Source organism: Nelumbo nucifera, chromosome 4, assembly GCF_055504915.1.
Source record: "Nelumbo nucifera cultivar China Antique chromosome 4, China Antique-T2T, whole genome shotgun sequence".
Classification (NCBI taxonomy): Eukaryota; Viridiplantae; Streptophyta; class Magnoliopsida; order Proteales; family Nelumbonaceae; genus Nelumbo; species Nelumbo nucifera.
In genome coordinates, this window is record NC_142652.1 from 14,653,035 (window position 1) to 14,676,995 (window position 23,961).

Here is a 23,961-nt window from a genome sequence, read left to right on the forward strand (position 1 = left end):
AGACAAAAGTCTGCAGGAAATTGATTTTCCCTCGATCTTACTGGCCAAAAGAAGACTGAGAAGTCATTTTGATGGTGACAGAAGGAAAGAAGAATCCCACGAGTAAAGAAAAGAACGTCAACAGCGGAAAGTTTACACTTTCGGGACTTCTTGCAGAGGGGAGAGATTAGTCATACTTTACCAATTACCATTAACTAAATTTGATGAGGTAGGAAGTAGGATAGACAAGCACATTGAATAGTTAAAAATAAATTCGAATGAATAATTACTTAGACCTAGACTCAAGACTCACGTCCTCTGTTGGCGACCACCCACCAACTGTTGCCCGTTGGATCAGACCTACATCACTCCCGCGGACGTTGTAGAAAGCCTGATCCCAAAACTAAAATAGTAAAGAGACAACTAGGCTGAAGCAAAGAGACAACTAGGCTGAAGGTCAACAACAAAACTAAAATAGTAAAAGCAATAAGAAAGCAAGAGACGAGTCCGTCATTGCAAATGCATGCACAACTACTCTCCTATGATATACAAGACTAGTGGCGTATAGAACAAAGAGCATCTTCTGTAAGAAAGAATCCCTAATATCAAGCTTATCTGTCCTTCACCATGTGAGTCGAAATGCCATTAATCTTTGGCAATTGTCTAACAATTGTGGCTTGATTGCTTGTGTAAGGATTTCTAATTTCCTACCATGTAACGCATGGCCAACACAGTAACTGGCGGTGTGGTAGAAGCTATTTACTCGCAAAAGCCATACTAGGTAGACACAATTTTAATTCCCAAGAACACAAGAATTTCAAAGCTGAAACCAATAAAGAAACATTCTTACCTCGTGAGGGAATAGTTCCGTTACAACAAGAGTCAGTTCTCTATACATCATTCTGCCAAGTGCCAACCGATCAAACTCGAACTTGCAGAAAGAAAGCAGGTGGGTTTGGACATCTAAAAGCCAACAATTCTTTATGGATGGCATATTAGTTTCATGTGTATAGTACATTGACTGAATAAGAGCACACCGATCAAGGACGTCCTATAATCTATAAATTCCCATCTAGTGATAATACATCGCTGTGGATGTAAATTTAATGACTACCCCGTTATAGTTTCCACACAATACTCAATATCATATAGTTTTCTGTGCTTCCTGACAGACGGCTTTGAAAAAATTACATCCGAGTGGCTGGTCGTATTATGCCATGGGAAGGAGAGGACAGAATAGCCAACACAGATGAATCTATCGTACAACCAGCTTCCTTGAGGAAGAGGACAACACCTCCGCAAATGATCTACAACTACAAGTCTGCATGAACGCAGATTCTTCAAAGGATGCTTCAGAAGTTATCGGAGTCTTCATCTTTCATTAGCATGCCAGGGCCATCATCAAAACCACTCCCCGGGGCAAGCTCGTTTAAGTCTAAAAATCTCCTTTGTACACCCTCAACCTCTTCTTGGCCTAGGCCATTTGCTTTTTCAGGTGGTTGAGGCTGTTCCTTTTCTACTGTCTCATTGTAGTCTTGAACTGCTTGTTCAACTTTCATTTCCTCCTCATCATTGTGCCGAGAATCACCGCTCGCCATTGATGACACATTATTGCTTGCATCAGAGTGACCATCCGATGTATTGGACTTCTCAGGTTTTGTCTCAGTTTCAGAATCTGACAGCTCATAGTGTCGATAATTTATTCGGTTTCGTGTAGCCCTCTTGCTTCGCCTCAGTCCTGACTGGATCTCATCAACAGATCTTAATTTAGTTCCCCTCCTTCGACTAGAAAAATTCTTAGGTCTTTGTAGCTCATCAGTATCCTCACTACTAAAAGAATCATCATATTCATCATCCTCCTCATCTTCAGCATTTTCTTCATCCCAATGGTATTCCTCATCTCCCTCAGAGCTGCTGGAGACCTTCCGTTGTTTCCGGCTCCTTATATACTCCTCATCATATACTGCTTCTCCAACTATATCATCATCACTGTCAAAGTCCACCTCATCTGAAACAGCTTCAACAAATTCTGAGTACTTCTCTGGCCTCTGCCTTCTCCGATTGCTGCATATCATTTACTAGATTATCACTGAAGGTAACAAATAAATTTCAGAAACAAAGGAGGAATTGCAATATACCTGCGGTCCAGATTTCCAAATTTATGTTCCCCATCAGTTTCTTCGTGATCAGTTGCCTTTGGCGATAATGCATCATGGGGCATATATTGTGGGGCCTGTGAAGGACCATTCCATCTACCATTTGTCAATGCCTCGTGTTTTGCAACTTCTCTTCTGGCAACATGTTCAGGGGAGGACTGTCTTCTCCTAAAATATTATAGCAATTGTGAAATACAATATAGATAAGTCATGGCAACAAATGGTAGACAAAAGAAAAATAGCTTCTACTCTCAGAAGGAAATAAAATATGAAAATGAAGAGGGAGTACTTCGTTATTTTAATGGCTTCGTTGATTGAACGATCAAAATCATCTGCCAAATAGATAACATACTAATTAGTTATCCAAATATGTGACCACAACAACACTGCAGCTAAACCAGACCATGTTGAGACAAAGCAGAAGAAAAACCGAAAAGTATTCATTAAGCATGATAAGCATTACAAAAGATGCAATGCAAGCTATGTTTCTAATGTTAACTTTTCTTTCCCTCCAAGGATCTCAATGAACGAGGAGCTTATAAATGGTTACTTTTTATTTTTTTCCGCATGCTTAATAATAATGCATTCAAAGAAAATGAAGAACCGAGAGATGAGTGCAAAGACGATATTAGGTTGAGAACAGTAGATAAATGCGACAATGCTTGTTGCCAAGGTTCAAAGTATCGATACGTATCGGCCCATATCGGCCGATATGCATCGGCCCGTATTGGCCGATGTGTATCATATCGGGAGCTTCCCGATACGCCTCTACAGAGGGTGTATCGGGGTTTTGACCGGTTCAGGGGGTGGACGGACAACCTTGCTTGTTGCCAAAGATGGGATCAAGACTCACAATTTGGTAGACCCAAATTGGCCATTTGTTATGGTCCAGCTGGATTTGGAGACCCAACAAGGCTGAATAATTAAGCACTGGTACATGGATAAAGATTGGGCAAAAATCTAACTACAGAAGCATGGTAGTAGATGCCTTACAAACAATAGAATGGACAAAGGGCTGCAACATGCAAATGTTAATTCATTTTTCTGAATTCAAATTTGAATTGAATCCAATTAAAGTGATCTAAATTTGATCTGTTTATAAATGGATCAAAGATGAATCCACCCCATCTGATCCAATACAATCAGATATGATCATCATCATCTAAGCCTTGTCCTAACTATTTGAGGTCAGCTATATGAATACTGTTTCACCATATGAGCGATTAAGGTGCTGTTTGGTTCGTGGTTTTAAAAAAGGGTGACATAATTTCAAAACCATACCAATCTTTTTTTTTTTGAAATGACATTTTATCTTGGAACCACACAATGCAAAAAGAGGTTGCTTTGTTAATGGTTCTTTTTTTTAACCACACCTGTACATGTACTTTAACTATCTACATTTGAGTGTACGGTCATCATCAAATAGAGACATTATGGCTGGAGCCATATTGGTCTGTGAGATACACCATATAATTGCCAATGCCATGCTTATATCAGTGAACAATGTTTCCTGGTTGAAAAATCTATAAAATGTTGTGTTCGGAAAAAGGCCATTTTGCTGGTTCTGGAACTATGGGCATATAAATAGCAACCAAATGTTATTTGTGTTCGTCAACCAGATGAAAAATAAGAAAAACAGCCTTTTGAGAAGAAATGACTGTTTAGAAAGATGCAAAAGTTCAAAAGAAAGTAGCAGAAATCAGAGTTCAAGAGGAGAGAAGAAGAAGAAGAAGGTGGCGGCAACTTGGGTTCAGAGAGAGAGATTTTCGAACATAATCTCTTCTCTTACACCCTTAATTCTATTTTATTAAGTTAAACTTTGGTAATTTACAGAGAAGTCCCTAGTTGGGCAGAAAATTAAAAAGACATAACATAAGAAAGAATAAGCCCAGAGTAAGGCCCATTACAGCAAAGAACATAAAAGATAAAAAAAGATAAACAGCCTATGGGCCATTCGGCCCATCTTCTCGACAAAAAACAAACACAACCACAAACAGAACACCCCCTAACATAAGAAAGAATAAGCCCAGAGTAAGGCCCATTACAGCAAAGAACATAAAAAGATAAAAAAAGATAAACAGCCTATGGGCCATTCGGCCCATCTTCTCTACAAAAAACAAACACAACCACAAACAGAACACCCCCTAAATCATTTCTTACTACGTTCCATGTCCTTTTCAGTCTTCCCCTAGCCCTTGTAGTTGTAGCCCCTTCAACTTGCAACAGATCGTTCTTCTTACGGGTGCTATCAATGGTTTTTTATGCATGTGACAAAACCATTTTAGTCTACTTTCTCTCATTTTGCCACCTATTGGAGCTACTCCTAGGTTCCTTCAATTAACTTCATATTAAAGTCACTTTTAGTCAATTATATTAATAGCATAAAATATTTTTATCATTTTTTAGTTTTCTTATTAATAATATTCAATATCCAAGACTGAACTGTGCCTTATATAAATCCTATGGATAAGATTCAATGCAAATCCAAATATCAATGAATCAAAGTTCGATCTAGGTATATCTGATTCAATCCCATCAGTTGCAGCCCTAACTTGACCAGTAGGTTAGCCAAAACACTAGATGATATTGTTGGCCAGCCAGACAAGGAGTTATTAGAATCTATGATGCCCAGATATGATACAGACATAGGCACAGATACAGGAAACAAAGATATGGCTCTCCATTTCCAAAAATTCTGTAGATGGATAGGACATGGGTATCCCAGACATTTTCAGAATATAATTTGTTAAGCAAGATGGTGTAAGGGGGTTATGTGGTGGGGGCAAGCATAATACTGAAGGGGCTTGGAACAATTCTAGACTGTATCCATTCTTTTATAGCATTTTTTATCAATTCCATTCATTTTAGCATTAATAATAGAAAAAACTATACTGCACTCCACCTCAGAATTCTAAATTCCACTGCAGACCTACAACAATTCAAAATTTCAAATACCCCCACCTATAACACCAATACCCGCCCGTGTATTGGCATCAATTCCAAGCTGGCACCTACCCCAACTGCACGGTGGAGAAAAGATTTGTTGGGGTGGACTGAACAATAAAAACACCTTAATAATATACCGATTAGTTTACCAATAAAAGATCATTTATTGGTAACATGAGTTTTTTAAAATTTGTTTTCTAGTTTGTTGGTGTCCTCGGAATGTGGTTACTCATCTTAAAGGGTCAAATTAGTTTTTATTGCAGTCCGAGTTTTTTTCAGTAGGAAAATATACAGTTAGTTTATACAACATAAAAATAATTCAAAAGAGAGGGGTGCAACACAAGAAGTTCCCAGTGTTGCAGTCCAAGTTAAAATAGTTAAAACTTATCTGCTTTAATTGATTTTGGTGTCAATGGAAAGGTTTTTCAATTATCTATCCAACAAGGCCAAGATCTTGTGTGAAATTCAGTTATTGATCAAAAAAAGGCCAAGATAATGTACATCCTCCATTTTAATTATTTTTCACAAAAATTGAATTAGCTATAGATTTAATTCTTTATAACACCTGACATAGCACCAGTATAGGCAAGGTTCAGCTTAGATTATCTGCAATATTGGCATGTTATGGTAATCAATTTCATAAACCCATATTGTGATATAGGTTATATCATCTGCGAATGGTGCTGTTTCAGGGGGTTAGATGAGAAGAAGTAAACAATATACATTTTGTACTTACACATAAATTTTTCTTTGATGGGTTAATTCATTCCTCTTACCAAATGTATAGGTAACGGGTTTTCTGTCACGAAGAGAGCGTCCTGCAGCAAGGCCATCCACATTCAAATAGTTATCAAGAAGTAGGGCTTGTCGATGTTGTTTTTTCAGCAGTCTCTCTTTCCTCTGTAACAGTAATTACAGAATACAATTAATTGTTACTGTATTAAGCCCTTAACCATGTAAACAAACAAAAGGAGAAAGCAACTTCCATTATGCTCTGTGCCAAAAGGGGGTGTTTATGGCTCTTCAGAGCACGAAATGTGGAAGATCCATAGACCCAACTAAAAAATTAATAAATAAATCTAAAGAATAGGTAAAACACCTTGTGTATCTTCTCAATCTCAGGAAGCATGTCGTTCTTTAACTTTTTTCCAACTGCAACCTCTGTTCTATTTTTACTTGAAAAAAGCTTCTCCTGAGAATAAAAGGCCAATGTTAAATAAGGGCCATGAGAGAGAAAGAAAGGTGGGGAAGGCACTGAATCTGCCTTTATATATTTGGCAACAAATTTAGAGAACATCAACTACTATATAAGAAAAAAACACACATTTTTTTTATCAATAACTGTGGATTGAATTAATATCAAAAAAATATGAGAAAATTACAGGGCAAGGGGGCTAAACAATCTTAGCTCCCAAGAACAACCATTAAACATCAAAAGAACAAAAATTACAAGACAGCCCAAAAAATAGAATGTCTGTCCACCCCTTGTCTAGCTAGACCATCTGCCAAAGAGTTCGCACTTCTTTTTACCTATTTGTATTGGATTTCCATGTCCTTTGTCAGCCATTTGAATTTCCTCTTTTCATTACTGTAATTCCAAAGTCTAAGACTATCCTCTTTCAGCCAGTTTACCACCACTTCAGAATCTCCTTCTATGATCAACTTGTCAATATGCATATCCTTGATTCTTTGTACCCCTTCAAGAGCTGCAAGAATCTCAGCTCTCAAAGAATCTCCCTCCCCAACTGGTCCAGAATACATAGCTAACAGCTTCCCTTGTTCACCTCTTATTACTACTCCTATTCTGGATGGCCTTGGATTGCCCAAGCTGCTGCCATCAAAGTTCAGTTTAACAAAGTCATGGGGTGGGGGGATCCAACAAACATTTGAGGCCTTCCTCATTGGAACAAGTTCTGCTATCTCCTTCCACATTCTTTGCAACTCATCAACTGAGAATTCTGCGAACAGAGCCAAGGTTTTCAGCCAGTGTATAACCCTAATGTGGATGACTTCCAGCATTGCTTCCAAACTTCTCCCCTTATCTATAAATATTCGTGAATTTCTCTCCTCCCAAATGGTCCAACAGACTGCAGCCCTCATACACCTCCACATAAACTTGGCCCTTTTTGTTGGCCGAAACGGCATAAATGTGAATAGTCTTTGCACATTCGAAGGGGGGTCCACCTGCACCCAAACAAAGTACACCACTCCCAAATGATGTTAGTGAACCAACAGGAGATTAGTAAGTGATATCCGAACTCATCATCAGCTTTACAGAGGACACACCAGTGAGGACAAAAACAATTATTGGGTCTTTTTCTTTGAAGTAAATCTGCTGTGTTAACTCTTTCCAGAAAGGCTTCCCAACAGAAACTCCCAACCTTAGGAGGTATAGGATGACACCACACCTCTTTAACAGGGAAAGACAAGCCAAAAGAAGAAGAATGTGTGAGAGCACTAAAGAAAGAGGCACGAGTGAAAGAACCAGAGGGGGTGAGAGTCCAAATTCTACTATCTGCCTTTGTTGGCTCTAGGAACACCCCTTCAAGAATGGATAACAGTGATGAGATACCATCAAGCTCTGTATCCTTGATATCTCTTCGCAGGCCCAAGTTCCAACCAACCCCAAAAATAGAATTAGAAGGAAAAATGAATGAAGACACCGGTTCATTTTTAAAAGTGGAAAGGGCAAAAAGGCTTGGGAATTGGTCTTTTAGGGAAGAATCCCCAATCCAAACATGTTCCCAAAAATTAATGAGATTGCCTGAGTGCAAGTCATACCTGATCCATGGAGAAAACAAAGGTAGAATAGCTTGAATAGCTTTCCAAGGAGATGCTCTTGTACTCCTTGCCAGAATCCAGAGTCCCATCCATTTGTTGCAACCCCATGAATACTTCCCGCTATCTTCACCCAAAGTTTGTCCTTCTCCTATGAGAACCTCCAAAGCCATTTCCCCAGAAGAGCCAAGTTCTTATTCCTTATATTCCCGATACCCAAACCTCCCTCTCTCTTACTCCTACAAACCATCTCCCACCCCACCCTATGGTCCTTCTTCTCCTCCCCCAGCTCCCAGAGAAAGTCTCTCATTAGTTTTTCTAATCTACTAGCCACCTTTGTCGGAATCTTGAAGATTGACAAAAAGTAAACACGAAGGTTAGCGAAAGTAGACCTGATTAGAGTGGTTCTCCCTCCAAGAGACAAATAATTTTTCTTCCAAGTTGCTAATTTCTTTTCAAACCTCTCCACAACCGGAACCCAAAACTCACCTTTCTGAGGGTTATCACCCGATGGCAAACCGAGGTAAATAAGGGGCCAATTTGCTATTGCACATTCTAAGATGTCTACAGCCTCAGAGATCTCCCCCTCACCCATATTTACCCCAACTATACAACTCTTCTCAAAATTCACCTTAAGGTTTGAAAATTGCTCAAAAAGTCGTATAGTGAGCTTCAAATTTCTAATCATGTTAGGGTCCCCTACTTCACAAAAGAGTATGGTGTCATCTGCAAATTGCAAATGTGTGAGTGGCACAAGCTCCCTCCCAACTCTCCAACCTCTGATTAAGCCCCTGGAATCTGCTCTATAAATTAGTCTCCCCAGAACTTCAGCTACCAAAAAAGGGAGAGAGGGGGTCTCCTTGCCTAATCCCTCTCAAGGCTGGGAAGAAATCGACCACTATCCCATTTACTAGTATGGAGTAATGGCAGTTCCTGATACAACCCAAGACCCATCTGCACCAATTATCCCCAAAACCAAAATTGGTCATCACCTCCACCAAGAAAGACCAATCCACCAAATCATAAGCCTTTTCAAAATCCAACTTACAAATCACCCCTTTTTTCTTGGATCTCTTAAACTCCTCCAAGCTCTCATTTGCTATCAGAATCTGATATGTTATCTGTCTCCCCTTCACAAAGGCTCCTTGATTATCTGCTATAATTGTTGGGAGCACTTTCCTTATTCTGATGGACAGCACCTTGGTGATAATCTTATAAAGGCTATTGAGTAGGCTGATCGACCTGAAATCCTTTGGGTGACATACATTCCTCTTCTTAGGAACCAGTGCAAAAAAAGAGGAGTTCAACCCTGGGTTGATCACCCCTCTAGAGTGGAATTCGTCAAACACAATCCACAAATCTTCCTTTAATATCTCCCAGCAATCTTGATAAAAAGCCATCGTAAAACCATCTGGGCCTGGTGCCTTTGATCTATCCATATAGAACATTGCCTCCCTTATCTCTTCCACTTCAAATTTCCTTTCCAACCAATCCCTATCCTCTATCTACAAAGTTGGCCATTCCATACCCTCAATCCACACCCTACTATTTAGGGGTTTTCTAAAGATAGACCTAAAGTGATTTGCAAAAGCCCCTGCTATTTCTCTTTAGGTGGATATTGTAACCCCTTTGTTAGAATAATGTTAAAATAACTTAGTTGCGGATGTTAGGGTCTGTTTGGCTAATTAAAGTGTTTTTTTTTGTTTTTTTATTTCTGTTATGTCTGTTATTGTACTCGGGGGCACAAGGGTCTTCTTCTTCTCTTCTCTTCTCTCCTCTTCCTCTTATCTCTGGCCGGCCACACTGTCAAGATGGTATCAGAGCAGGAATGTTGATTAAAACAGAGCAGATCGATCAACCCTACTGTCAAGAGAAGATCGATCAACCCAAAGAACGGATCGAACAGACTAGCAGAACAGAAATCTGATTCTGGACTACAGAATAGCTACAACTGGTACAGTTCTCCCTATTTTTTCTCTTCTTTACTCTCCTTGGTCATGTGCCGAGTGAAAACCCTATGAATCTAGGGCGGCTGAATGCTGTCAAACCTGTGTAACCCTAGTTTTCTTGGATTGTGTGATCCTGTTCATGTATTAAGACAACTGTAGGTCAAGGATGACCTGTCTTCTCAATGGTTTGAGTTGACTATAAGTAAGAAGGATCTCTCCTGCTGATTAGTGGCTGTTAGACATTTTGGAATTTTGGTAGGTGGGGACTGTTAAAACTATACAGGTCTGAAATTTGCCAAATATTACCTCAGTTTTTGTCCGGAATTTGGTATTGTTTGTGCTCAATCTGGTTGGTAAACCCGAGTGTGTGGGTGTGAACTGAGTGGAGCATTGTTTTGTGGAGTAAGGAGGGGTCCTAAGTCCGGTGTTTGGGACTGATTAACTGCTTGACCATGTCGATTGAGAATTCTGCTACTTCAGAGATCTCAGGGAGCCACAATGGAGTGAGTGGGGGAATGGATACGAGTTTTCCCATGGCTGTCATTCCCTTTGATGGTCTGAATTACCTTAAGTGGTCTAGGGGGATAAAACTCTACATCACTGCTAGGGGGCGAATAGGATACATCAATGGGAGAGTAAAGGAACCGAAATATGGAAGTACTGAGCATGATAGGTGGAACCAAGAGAACAGTATGGTGATGTCTTGGCTCTTGGTTTCAATGCTGCCACAAGTAAGGAAGACTTTTATGTGGGCTGAAACTGCTTGTGAGATATGGGAACAAGCGAAGTCCACTTATTCAGAACAGAGACACCATGCCAAGATATATCAACTACAAGCTGAATCTTCTACTTGCAAGCAGGGGGAAGGAGTCTCTCGATGTACTATTTTGATTTGACATCAATATGGAAAGAACTTGATCATTATCAGAATGTGAATTGGAAGTGTGATGAAGATGCAAAGGCCTATAAGTCACTTGTATCACAACAACGAGTGTTTGCCTTCCTCCTAGGGCTAAATCCGTCATATGAGTCCATCAGGGTACAGATCTTGGGTAGTAAAGACTTGCCATCAGTCCAGGAGGTGTATGCCTTGGTGCAGTCAGAAGAAAGCAGAAGTGTGATGAATGGTGTAGAAGGGGAGTCAGTTGCCCTAGCGATCCGGGGAAATTCAGATACAAATGTCAGAGGTGGCTTTAAAAGGGGTGACACTCAAAAAATCAAAAGATAAAAGCAAGTTTTGGTGCACTCACTGCCAGAAGACACGACACACGAAAGATACATGCTGGGATCTCCATGGAAAACCTAGATGGGCACAGAATTTGGGTAAAAAGTCAACACCGGATCAGGGCAAGAAACCAGGCCAGCAGAATCAAAAAAAGTATAACTCAGCTAATATGGCATCGACAGAGACTAGTCCTTTCGTAACTCAGGAGAGACATCCCGGTTCTGACCCTAAGGAAGATATTATCAACTCCTTCCGTGAACATTTGGAATTGTATGGTAGGACTCTCCACCAGGTGGATTCTGGGCCTACTCCTACCTCATTTGCGCCTACATCAGGTAATGCCACAGCCTTCCATGTGTCATCTCATACTACTGATTCACCTTGGATTATTGACTCCGGAGCCTCAAATCATATGACCGGTAAGTCAAATTTGTTCCAGACATATAACCTTCTCTCTGGGAGAGATAAGGTAAGACTGGCTGATGGTTCTTTTTCTACCATAGCTGGCCGAGGCACCATATCTCTCCCACTTGGCCTTACTCTTCCTAATGTCCTGCATGTTCCGAAATTACCTATTAATTTGTTGTCCATTAATAGTCTTACTCACTCTTTGAACTACTCAGTCACCCTTTTTCCGTCTTCATGTGTGTTTCAGGATTTGACCTCAGGGAAGACGATTGGTAGAGGAAGCATGGTGGATGGTCTCTACGTGTTGGAGAATAATGCTGGTCTAGTGGCGACTGAGTCCACAAGTTCGTCGAGTGAGAGTCAGGCCTATTTATGGCATAGTCGTTTAGGTCATCTTTCTTTTGAGTCGTTAAAAGTTATGTTCCCAAAGTTGTTTGAGTCCTTGTCAGTGAGTCAGTGACAGTGTCAAACTTGTCAGTTGAGTAAGCATTGTAGAAGTTCTTTACCTTTACGAAATAAAAGATCTGAATTTCCATTTCATATTGTTTATTCTGATGTTTGGGGCCCTGTTACTCTACCTACTGCGACTGGCTATAAGTATTTTGTTACTTTGATTGATGATTATTCTCGATACACTTGGGTTTACCCTATGGGATCTCGAGATGAAGTGCCACAAATTGTGAAAGATTTTCAACGCATGGTGTTCACTCAGTTCCAAACGGAAATTCATATCTTCCAGTCGGACAATGCAAAGGAATATTTCCATAGTGATCTCACGAAGTTCTTTGCTTCGAGTGGATCACTTCAGCGAAGCTCTTGTGCCAGGACACCCCAACAAAATGGTGTGGCTGAACGAAAAAACCGTCACCTTCTTGAAGTTGCTCGTGGCTTGCTGATTCATATGAATGTGCCAAAACAGTTCTGGATGGATGCAGTATTGTGTGCGACATATATCATCAATCGCATGCCCTCTCGGCTACTAGAGTATAAGGCCCTACATCAGCTCTTGTTCCCTACAGCCCCACTGTCCACCATTCCGATGCGTGTTTTTGGGTGTCGTTGTTTTGTCCACAACCTGTCACCTACTCGTGGTAAACTTGACCCTCGGGCTATTCCTTGTGTTTTTCTTGGTTACCCTTCATCTCAAAAGGGGTATCGTTGCTATGATCCCTTTGCCCGCAAGTACTATGTTTCCATTGATGTCTCATTCTTTGAGAGTCAACCGTTCTTCTCGGTTTCTCCTTGGGGGGAGAGTAGGGTTGAGGAGAAACAGGTGACGACTCAGATTCAACTAACTCCTTTACCCGATCCTCCTCCATTCCGGGTTTTTCATCATCACCAAAAGAGCCAGCAAAATTCCAAGAGCCATGGAGCCGGACACTATGCAACCAACATCATCGGATTCACCCGAGGCAGATCCGTCTCATCAGCCAGGTATCTTTTTTATCTTTTTATGTTCTTTGCTGAAATTAAACTGGGCATTCCCCTAGGTTAAACAGATGGTGAAGAGGTAGTGAATAAAGAGGCCAAATATAAAAGCAAAGACAATATGGAAGGCCATACCTGCTGCTGTGGTGCGGTCAAATTGAATGGAAAGAAATTCTTGCATTTTCAACGGTAAAGCAGCCTGGGAAGATGAAATTATTCGAAGTGAAGGCCTTAAGTATTCTAAGAGCTTTTGTGTCAAAATGGTTACAAGGTGTTTTTTAATCTCTTTTTGGACAATTGTACAGACGACCTTTGATTGACTTGCTTGCCACATTTATATGGTATAGCATATGAGCTTATGTAAAATGTGTGCATAGTGTGCTTATCTGGAATACAATATGACATTCAATAACAGTGTGCTTATCTGAGAAATCACAGCATTGATGTTTGCCCCAAAATTATTTTCCTTTGTCACGATGCAAATATCTTGTTTCAGGATAAAGCATTCTAATATTGTGCATTACTACTTAAAGGTAGAGTCCCAATATTTAAGGAAAAGAAGAAACATTAACAAATAATAGCATTTAGCACTCTATTTACCTTGAGAGGAAATCTTCTAATTTTCTACACAAACATATATATGGGGACAATCAATAGGCGTTTAATGCACCATTTACTTAAAGGTTAAAAGCATAACAAGGTAATTAGATTTTTGTACAAGGTAATTAGATTTTCATGGGATAAACATCCAGCAGAATATGGCAAGTATGCACATTTATGTGGTTCATATACATATGGGTCAATGCAAAATAAGAAGAAAATTCAAAATAATAACTTACAGCAACCTCCTGGAACTCATCTAAATTGGATGCTACTGTTTCCCATTGGCAAAATATATTTGGAAGGGATGGCATCCCCCTTCCTTTCAGTTTTTTAACCTCAATTTTTCTATTTTCACGATATAACCGATGACCAATAATGGGATCATCTTCATACCTACACAAATAAGAAGCATACATCATATAAAGCTTATGATCAATGACTAAAAACAGAGAATGCAAGGCTTTCTCTTTTTTTCTTTTTCCTTTTTTTTTATTTTTGTGCACTATCAAAAAGGTAACAGCTACCTCAATAGTAGACATGAACAAATCCCAATTTGAACTATCCAAATCTGAAGAGCTTATTTAGCTTACCAATATGAAATTCCGTGTGAATCACCCCCAATTCTTTCTTTACGAAACCCTGAAAGCTGAACACCATGTTTTATAGAGCTGTCAATATAGTTTCGGATATCTTCTTGCTGCAAAATGAAGAGCCAGGGTCAACTACTTCCACCCATATACATCCAGAGAGTTAGTTAGAAGTAACTTATATTGAACTAGAAGACCTGACTACAGGATTTAAAAATAATAAACAATTGTCATGACATAGTCATGCAGTATATCCAATAGAATTGGCATATTTGGATACCTCTTCAAACAAACTAAGAAAATCGAATGTACGGGTCGAACATGTATACCTCAACACGGATGTCACATAGTGCTTTCAGAATAACTACACGAGTTCCAGGATCTAGTGCCTTATAAACTTCAACCTCCATCCTTAACAAAATTTACATTATAAGCATGTTAACTTAGAGGGAAAAGGAAAGTTAAACATGTTTTCATGTTTTGTCATCAAAATATACTCACCCATGTGAGGCTACAATTGGTATCTCACCCTCTGCAACCTGTAATAAGGTACCAAGATAATGTAAGTTCAAGAATATCAAAGAAGGTGGCCTCACTCATTTAGCAGCATGACTGACAGAAAAAAAAAGGGTCTTATTGCATACCCAATGCCACCAATCCCTCAATTTTCTGCATAACACTGTGACCCAGGTAGCACGTCCTAGCGCCATCCGGGTAACAGGAGGAATTGCCTATAAATAAAATATATCAAGCATATAAATATTTTTTATTAGTAACTGATTAACCTTTATTGATGAAATAGTGTTATAGCATACAGATAATTACAAAGAAATCATTTTACAACAAGATAAAGCTAGCCCATTGCTACTCTCCCCTAAAGCTCCAGAATAGTCCCAAGATACACACAGTACATGAATTATTTGAAAAGCATGTACTGATATTGATTAAAGCCATTAAAAGGGAAGTTTTACATTATATACACCAAGGTAACCCATACAAACAGATTCATTGCAACAAAAATGATCATAAAGCATTGCAAAACCATAATAAAAAAAATAAGTTTTCACTGATTCACAGTGGGAACCTGATGCATTACTTATCATCAGCAATTGATGATGCAAATTACATACAATTTGAAATGCAGATCACACTGATAATCGCATGCAAGCACAGAACCGCATGGTAAACTGCATTTGAGAGAAATCTCATGACAACCAATAAGACACAACTGAACTAGACAATCAACAATATACAAGAAAATTAAGTAAACCCAATGTGCCAGAGTGTAAATGCAACATGGCAATGCATGAGTGAGAGTAAACAGTACAACATTGTTGATAGCTTTCCTTTTCTGATTGATTACTGATTCCTTATCCTTCAGAGTGTTTCTTTCTCTCCAAATCCAGCAAAGAACAAAATCTGCATGTAAAAATAAAAATACTAAAGATAACTAAAATAGCTACTTACTGCACAAGATAAAGATGTCCTAAAGATACAAGGACGTAAATATTACATCTCTGAACTGACAAAAAATCTTCCTGTTTAATATCAACCATATATGTGACAATCCTAGCAATCTATAGACGAACACTACAAAAAGTGTAGTGTGCAGTACAGAACGTAAAAGCCTCTGACATTAGCTTTAAGGGTAATAGCATCAACTGTCTTGATCAAAAGCCCCTGCTAAAGAAAGAAAAACATTTTGGTGGCCATAATAAATAAATAACCATCACATGGGAATACAAATTAATCTATGCTCTCTAAGTAAAATTTCTGCACTAACTCCCTCAGAAATCTTTTTTTTTTTGGAAAATAAGGAGCAAAGAAAAGAAAACAGTGGATAGAAGAAAGCTTACACCGGCACACCAAAATGCCCAAGCCTAATCAATCTATTACTAGGATTTTCCCAAACCATCTAGGGGCTATAGACTCACAACCCAAGCAGTTCGCTTGAGTCAAAATATGATGCACAATCAAGTGGGCAGCAGAGGTATGAGGAAACATATTCTGAGCAAATGAGTGAAAGCATGTCTGTTTTTTTTTATTGGAAATGGTAACTTCATTAATACAACTTAAGAATGATTTTCCAGAGTTAAGTACAGCTGTCAACCCTAAACAGGTGCTGATCTCCTTGTCCATTTGAAGCATGCACCGATCTCTCTTGTTGTGTTGAGGATTTCCCTTATGGGCTGTCTATAAATCCAGGCTCCCAACTTACCAGATTGCAGCCACTCAATCAACAATTTAGAGTCTCCCTCTATCTCAATTTGGTGTAACACCAATTATTTGGCATATCTTACACCTTGAAGCAAGGCCATCACCTCCGCTCTCAATGAGTCCCCCACTCCTATTGGTCCTGAAAACATAGCCACAATTCTGCCATTTTCATCTCTGAATACTCCTCCTATACCTGAAGGGGCCGGGTTACCTCTAGAACTCCCATCAAAGTTCAATTTCACTCTTTGTTGTGTTGGTGGGGACCACACACAATAGGTTTTTTGGAAATTGTAGATGCCACCACTTCCTAATTCCTGTAAATGTCTTCAACTGAGAAGTCTTTAAACAAATCCAAAGTTTTCAACCATTGAATAGTCATAATGATTATCCTTTCTACAATTGCCTCCTTGGATTTCTCCACTCCTTTAAAGATTTTATTATTCCTTTCTTCCCAAACTAACCATAAGAATAGCTGCTCTTGTGGCTCTCCACATTAATCTTCCACGTTTCTTCGGTTGCCTGAAAAGGCTTGGATAGAAAAGGCTTGCCACATCTAGGGGAGGTGTCCACCTGCAACCAAGATAGAAGAGAACCAGGCCCAAATAAAGCACACAAATGGACAAGAAATTAATAAGTGTGTGATCGTCTCACTAGAGCCCAAGCAAAGGCTACAAACATGGGGTGATAGACATACATTTGGCCTTTTTTTGCAACATATCTAGAGTATTGATATTTTGGAGAACCACCTCCCAACAAAAAGGCCGAATTTTTGGGGGTACAAGCTGACACCAAATCTCCTTTGAAGGAAAGCTCCTTGCAAGGTTTGATGATTGAATGAGGACATCAAAGAAGGAGGAACAAGTGAACACGCCAGATGGGGAAGGTTTCCAAATTCTACTGTCCAAACAAGATTAATCCAGGTAGGTTGACCCTAGAAGGTTAATTAATTCATCCACCATTGTCATTTCCGACTCCCTTAAACCTCTCCTCAAACCCAAGTCCCAAGAGTTATCAGTAAAAACTAAAGAGAATACTTTTCTTTTATTTTCTGATAATGAATAAATAGAAGGGAACTTTCCATTAAGGGGAATGTCTCCAACCCAAACATCTTCCCAAAACAACACTTTATTTCCTACACAAGCATCAAATTTGACATAAGGAATGAAGGTAAAATACCATGAATAGCTTTCTAGGGAGAGCATCGAGAAGCCTTGAGGTCGACTCCTACATCCCAAACATCGTCTATCAATCCATGAATGCTAATAATCACTCTATGCCAAAGTCTGTCTTGTTCCAATGGCAATCTCCATAACCATTTCCCCAATAATGTTGTGTTTCTTAGCCTAAGATTTCCTATTCCTAGGCCCCTTCATCTATACTTCTAGAAACCACCTCCCACTTCACTAGGTGGTCTTTTTTGGTGTCTCATGGTTTCCAAAGGAAAATCCTCAGAATCTTCTCTAGCTGGTTTGCCACTTTCATCGGTATCCTAAAGGTAGATAGGAAGTACACTGGTAAATTTGCCAAAGTTGACTTTATTAGGGTTATCCTACCTCCCAAAGAAATGTAGTTTCTCTTCCAATTCGCAAGTCTCTTTGTAAATCTCTCAATCATTGGATACCAAAAACTATCTATATTAGGATTTCCTCCCAATGATAGTCCCAAATATTGTAATGGCCAATCCCCTACTTCACACCCCAATAGTCCAGCTAGTCGAATCACCTCTTCACTTCCCAAATTTACTCTTGCCACACAACTCTTGCCCCAATTAATCTTAAGGTTGGAGATCCTCTCAAATTTATGGACTATCCTTTTTAGGTTGATAAGTTCTCCTGTTTTCCCTACACAAAACAAAATAATATCATCTGCAAATTGTAGGTGTGTAACCACCACTTCATCCTTTCCAACTCTCCAGCCTCTAACCATATTGTTGGCATCTACCCTTATGATCAACTCACTCAACACATCAGTTACTAGAGCAAAAAGGAAGGTCTGCAAATTGTAGGTGTGTAACCACCACTTCATCCTTTCCAACTCTCCAACCTCTAACCATATTGTTGGCATCTACCCTTATGATCAACTCACTCAACACATCAATTACCAGAGCAAAAAGGAAGGGGGATAGAGGATCTCCTTGTCTAAGACCCCTTTTGGCAAGAAAAAAAAAATCTCTTGCTACTCCATTTACCAGAATTGAAAAATGACATGAAGAAATGCAACCCTTCACCCATTTACACCATCTCTCTCTGAAACCCCTATGCTTAAGAATTTCCAACAGAAATTCCCAATCCACCATGTCATAAGCTTTCTCTAAGTCCAACTTGCAAACCAGTCGTCCCTTTTGCTTTTTCCTTCTTCTAAACTCTACACATTCATTGGCAATGAGAATTCGATCCATTATTTGTCTCCCAAACACATAAGTCCCTTGATTTGGAGAAGGCATGTCTGTTGAGGCTTCCCAATACACCGTTAAAGAGGCCCAACATACTACATCACCTAAATGGTTCATTTAACACCATGCATAGAAATATTATGGTATGGTGCATGATCTAGATGGTTAAAAGGAGAAACATGATTCGTTATACCTCTAGCTTTGTGTTTTCTAGCCATAGGGCTCTTCTATAATCTATTATTCCCTTCCCTTAACAAAGTTTCATTGTCACCTATCAAAAGAAAAATGATAGTGAAACTACTAGGGCTGTTCGCGGGTCAGTTTGGTTCGGTTGCATTTAGTTTTGTCAACCGAACCAAAAAAATCAGGTTGGGTTTAAGACCAACTATAACCGACCAACAAACAATGAAAACTAACCTCATTTTTCAATTTGTTTTACATCAGTTTAAGCGGTTTTAATTAAACCGAACCAAAATAATTCTTTTATAACATAAAATGTCAATCTGCCCATCTACCTATGCTCCTACAATTGCAATCTGCCAGTCGTTGTAATGTCAGACTTCATTAATTAGGTTGTCTCCTCATCTCAAAAAGTTTGTCACTTAACTTTTTTACTTTTTATCAAATTAAATGGATAGACATGGCTGAAAAGACAAACAAGGACAACAACAATTGTGAAACGAAAAGAAAAAAGACAAAAGCACGTAACAATATGAAGGTCATAACACACACACACACACACACACACACACACACACACACACACATATATATATATATATGTCTTGCGGTTCGGGTCGGTTTCACGTCGGATTACAAAAAGGATAACCGCATTCGAATCGCATAATCAGTTTTTGTCATGTTCTAAACCGAGAACGACCAAATCATTTTAGAAACCAACCATATCGGGTCAAATCGGTTTGGTTTGGTTGGTTTGACCGGTTTACAATATTTTGTGAACAGCCCTAGAGACTGCTTTACCTTATTATATGCCTCTCTATCAAATCTAATTTCAAAATGAGAGCCTCAAAAACATCCAAAATAACCCCAACAACTGCCTCAAGGACATGGAGGCACATGATACTGTTTATCTCCGGAACAGAATTTGCATCCATCCAGTTTCAAAATTAGGGATTTTCAGCTGAAATCCAAGAAAGCAGAACAGTCCAAATTCTTTTTCTCCCTGAATTCACTTGCCTGATACCTATTTCTTGACCACTTATCCCATTTCCTTATACTTTCCATATGGCTATATCTTCACTTTTTCTCCACATAATTCCTATTTCATATGCATTCAATCATTATAACACCAACATTGTGACTTGAAGCCAGGTAATTATCATTACAGCCTAAGTCTTCAACAATTAAATTAACCCAAAAAACTAAAAACATCAGTAACTACATTTCTTTGAGTGTCAATAAACAAACACTTAGAACCCAGTTATATAAATTCACCATCCATATCTGGTTTTAGATGCCCTGTATCAATGAAAAAACCTAGAAAACTTATCCATCAAAAAAAATTCTAGAAAACTTATACAGCATTGTAGCAATTCATCAAGCACACACTTTCTAAGGTTCAAAGTCATAATACACTTGGAAATTTTTTAAGTGATGAAGTAAATCATCTAATCTTGGAACATCATCCCTATGTAAATTTCCCCTATTCCTGAAATCAATGAAGAAAGGCATGGAGTGAATTCAATTGGATAACTTTTAAAACGATAAATTCAATTTAATAAGTTTTTAGATTATTGCCTAAAAAAGTCTAAGCAATAAAAGCTTCCATTCATGGAAACCCTCTGAATTTTATCCATATCATACTGTCAAATATTTGGATCGATAACATTGAATGAAACCATAATCTGTTGCATATCTTAAAATGTTGTATTAAAAGCTTTCCCTGTGAATTTTGATATGATAACCACTGAATCATGATAGGTAAACTGGCAACACATCACATAACAAAGAATTATTTGTCTATTTGACTTTATGTTCTAGGTAGAATTATTTTCAACGGATTATATTTATTTCATTTATTATTATTTTCATCATGACTGCTTAGAACCTCTTGAATGGGTAATATTAATGTCAACCTTGTGACCTGTGAAGAAATTGCCGATATTTATTCTGGTCTGTTTAACTTTTTTTTTCTATCAACACATTTATTTAACATTGATGCACAAACTCTATCATGAGAGATTCATGGGTTGTTATTCTTTTAATATTTCAAGAGATTAAGAAGATGCATCCATTCCCGTTCTCCAGTCACCTTTGAATATCTTCAACCTCCTTACTTTCAAAACTAAGCATCCAAGTACAGTATTTTAAGATGTATGCCTTAGGCATTCTTAGGCTTGCAGGTGCGACTCGTTTTGTGGGGTGTGCCTCAGATGAACGGCTGAACCTAACCACCTAAGTACACTTCGCCTGACTTGTTACTAACTTTTGATGAGTTGACCTTGATTTTGATGTTGAATACATGACTTACTATATTGTAAAGTGTTCCTGTGATGTGCAGAGTTTAAACAGTTTAGCCTATTTAAGACTTGAAAGTATGAGGCTACAATTTTCATGTTAATAAGATGATATTCTAACCAATTGAGCTTATAAAATTTTGGAACTATTTTATTTCTTTCAAAATTTAGATTTGCATATTCTTGAAATATACATTTTTCTTTTGTTTTCTTTTCCAAAGTGTCTCACTTCGTTCATCCACATGCCCCATGGCCCCCACCTTGTGCCTTGCTCCTCAGGTTCTAGGTGTAATAAAACTAAATTTGCATGTCCTTATATAATATTTTGTTCTTTTGTTTTCTTTTCCAAAAATATCACCTCATTTTCTTCATTGACACCTCAGTTTGCGTTGTTGCACTTTAGTTGCACTTCTTGCTTATAAAATACCATCCAGAAAATATATCAAAAACCTAAAGCTAGAAAAATTAATATTTAGAATGTTTGATTTATGGGTTATACTGATGCCACAAAATTACATCTCAGATATGAATTTAAATCAACAAATGCCTGAATGAAATAAAAAACTTTAAGGATGACAACTCATCATCATCCAAGCCTTATCCCAACTATATGGGGTCGGCATTAAGGATGACAAATATGCCAAAGTTTTAATAAATGTCCTCCAGGCATCCTAGAAAATCTCAAAGTTGGGATCACAACCATAATGTTAACATTTCTCAAGAACTCTCATCGACCGGTGACATGAACTAAGAATGCACTGGAATTTGAAGAAGCAAGAACTTGCCAAAGACCTAAAATGAATAATCATAACACATAAAAGAAAGTAAGAACCACCACCCTGATGCATGAACTTCACTCTCTCATTATGAAAGAGGCTCTGAGATAGCATTCAAACACCAAGACTTGTTCTTCTATATAAAAAAATAATAATAATAATAATAAGAACTTTGCAATTTAAGCATCAGAGTACCAACCTTTAACAAAGGTATATGTATATCATCCAGAGTACTATTCGGCGTGATCAAAGCAGTTTCAAGCTCCTCAGCCGAGAACTCAGCTGAGATATTCAAAAGCGGCCTAAAAATCTATAAAAGAGAAAAGGTAACATTCATGAGCCCTAGAGCAGCAAAAGCATAGCGAAACGATGAAATGCACAAGGAAAAGAGATAACGACTTTCACTGCTCACATGTAAGAAGTTGAGAAGAGAGGCTAACTCCCACATTGACCGGAGAGTCCAGCGCGGCAATTGCGAAGGCGGAGACTCGTTAACGAGCGGTGTAATGATTTTGCTGTATTGCTGCTGCTGAAGTTGCTCCTCTTTCTCTTTCTTGGTTGAAACCGACTTGCGCTCTGCGGCGGAGGCAGCGGTGTACAGCCTAGCTGAGGAACGAGCGGTACATGCGCGTGAAGGACGCTCTTTTCGGCCTGTATGGTTGTTGTTGGCGACGGTGGCAGTGGTGGCGTTGTTGCTGTTGTTGTTCCGAGGCTGCTCTTCGGGTGAAGATCCACCGTCGGGGCCCGCCGTCGAAGCGTCCTCGGACGTCATCGAGAGAGATCGAAGGGAGGAGGGGATTCGAATTGCTTACGGAGGAATTAATCCAAAGATCGAGGGTTTGCATTCGAGACCAACACAGAGACAAAAGAATAGAAACTAAAGAAGAAGAAGAAGAAGTGTGTCCTTAGGGTGAAAATTAACGAGGAGACCCAACAAGGTTGGATTTTCAGACTTCATTGACATGGCGAACCAGTGCCCCATCCCACCATCACATCAAATTTAAATATATAAAAATAAAATAACCAGGTTTTGATAAATATTAAAATACCTTTTCCGTTTATTTTCTGAGGGGGAAAACGAGAGAGAAAGAGAGGGAATGAAAAATGAAATACAGGAGACAGAAAAAAAGAGGGAAGGAAAGAGCACAAAGAGAAAGATAGGAGGGAGGTAAAGAGAGAAAATGCCCGGAATTTGGTCTACACTCTGGACGGACTGCAGTTATTTATTCAAATTGTGTTAACTCTGATTTTTCTATGTTTTTTTCTTCCTCTTTTATATAGATTTTTTAGGTTTAATCTCAAAAAAAGGTTAATTAAACAAAAAACATGTGTCCGATAGTTAGAGTATTAACAAAATCAATATCATTGATTTAGTGGGACCCAATAGAAGAATTTTCTAGGGCATGCATGACAGACATTGGATTCTCTCGGGCTCGGTTGATGAAATGAAACTAGAGTTCAGTTATCGTTTTCTCAGACGTCTGCAAATCTAACGGTGGTATCAACGTCAACCCTGTCTTTACGCTATTTCTTTTTTGGGGGTGTTGAATGGGGCCCAGTAATTGAATGAACCGGCTTGATTAATTAAGAATATAGAAAGTTCAATAGGAATGTAACCCTTAAACTGCGATCCGTTGCTTTACCTAATAATCCCTTTGCATTGTTGCAGCCTTACAGAGAAAGAGAGAGGGGGAGAGATGTGAGAATCCAGATGCTCTGAGAGGCACTAAACGCAACGCTCGCACGGTACGTCTTTCTCCAGTCCAGTCCAGGCCGGACCGACCCATGGGCCTATACAAGTGCAGCAAATCCCAAGTCACATGAAACCAAAACCCAAGGCTGTGTTTGTTTGTGGTGTAAAACGTTACCACCTGTTCGGTTTTGTGGGCACTTGAATAGAGGTTTGGTTTATATCGTAAATTGATATAATATTACATTAACCAAAACACTGTTAACTGTTAATAAATACTGTATTTATGAAAATACTATAATTATTGAAAATATGATTAATTAGTACTGTTAATTAACAGTATTAAAATA

General features: G+C 38.8%; 1 protein-coding gene across 2 annotated transcripts; it reads right to left on the bottom strand.

Moving 5' to 3' along the window:
• Window positions 1-794: 794 nt before the first annotated feature.
• On the bottom strand, window positions 795-23,166 carry LOC104608035 (DDT domain-containing protein DDR4-like). 2 transcript variants are annotated; one of them, XM_010273879.3, is made up of 12 exons: window positions 22,334-23,166; window positions 22,121-22,231; window positions 14,704-14,790; window positions 14,561-14,598; window positions 14,389-14,470; window positions 14,063-14,169; window positions 13,709-13,865; window positions 6,181-6,273; window positions 5,858-5,981; window positions 2,425-2,467; window positions 2,118-2,303; window positions 795-2,043 (listed from the first exon to the last, which is right to left on the bottom strand). In XM_010273879.3, exons 1-12 carry the CDS (start codon window positions 22,691-22,693, stop codon window positions 1,332-1,334), a joined length of 2,100 nt encoding a protein of 699 aa, XP_010272181.1. In that variant the 5' UTR covers window positions 22,694-23,166; the 3' UTR covers window positions 795-1,331. The 2 variants fall into 2 exon arrangements, with proteins under 2 accessions (XP_010272181.1, XP_088759444.1); XM_088903318.1 differs by lacking the exon at window positions 14,704-14,790.
• Between the last annotated feature and the right edge of the window lie 795 nt (window positions 23,167-23,961).

Bases quoted from the DNA above. Each gene is read 5' to 3' on its own strand.
- LOC104608035 (XM_010273879.3), bottom strand. From the start codon at position 22,693: ATGACGTCCGAGGACGCTTCGACGGCGGGCCCCGACGGTGGATCTTCA. The intron at 13,866-14,062 runs GTAAGCTAAATA...TTATTTGTGTAG, and splicing joins TCACACGGAATTTCATATTG to GTATGAAGATGATCCCATTA. The intron at 2,468-5,857 runs GTAAGAGGAATG...TCTATTTGGCAG, and splicing joins ACCCGTTACCTATACATTTG to ATGATTTTGATCGTTCAATC.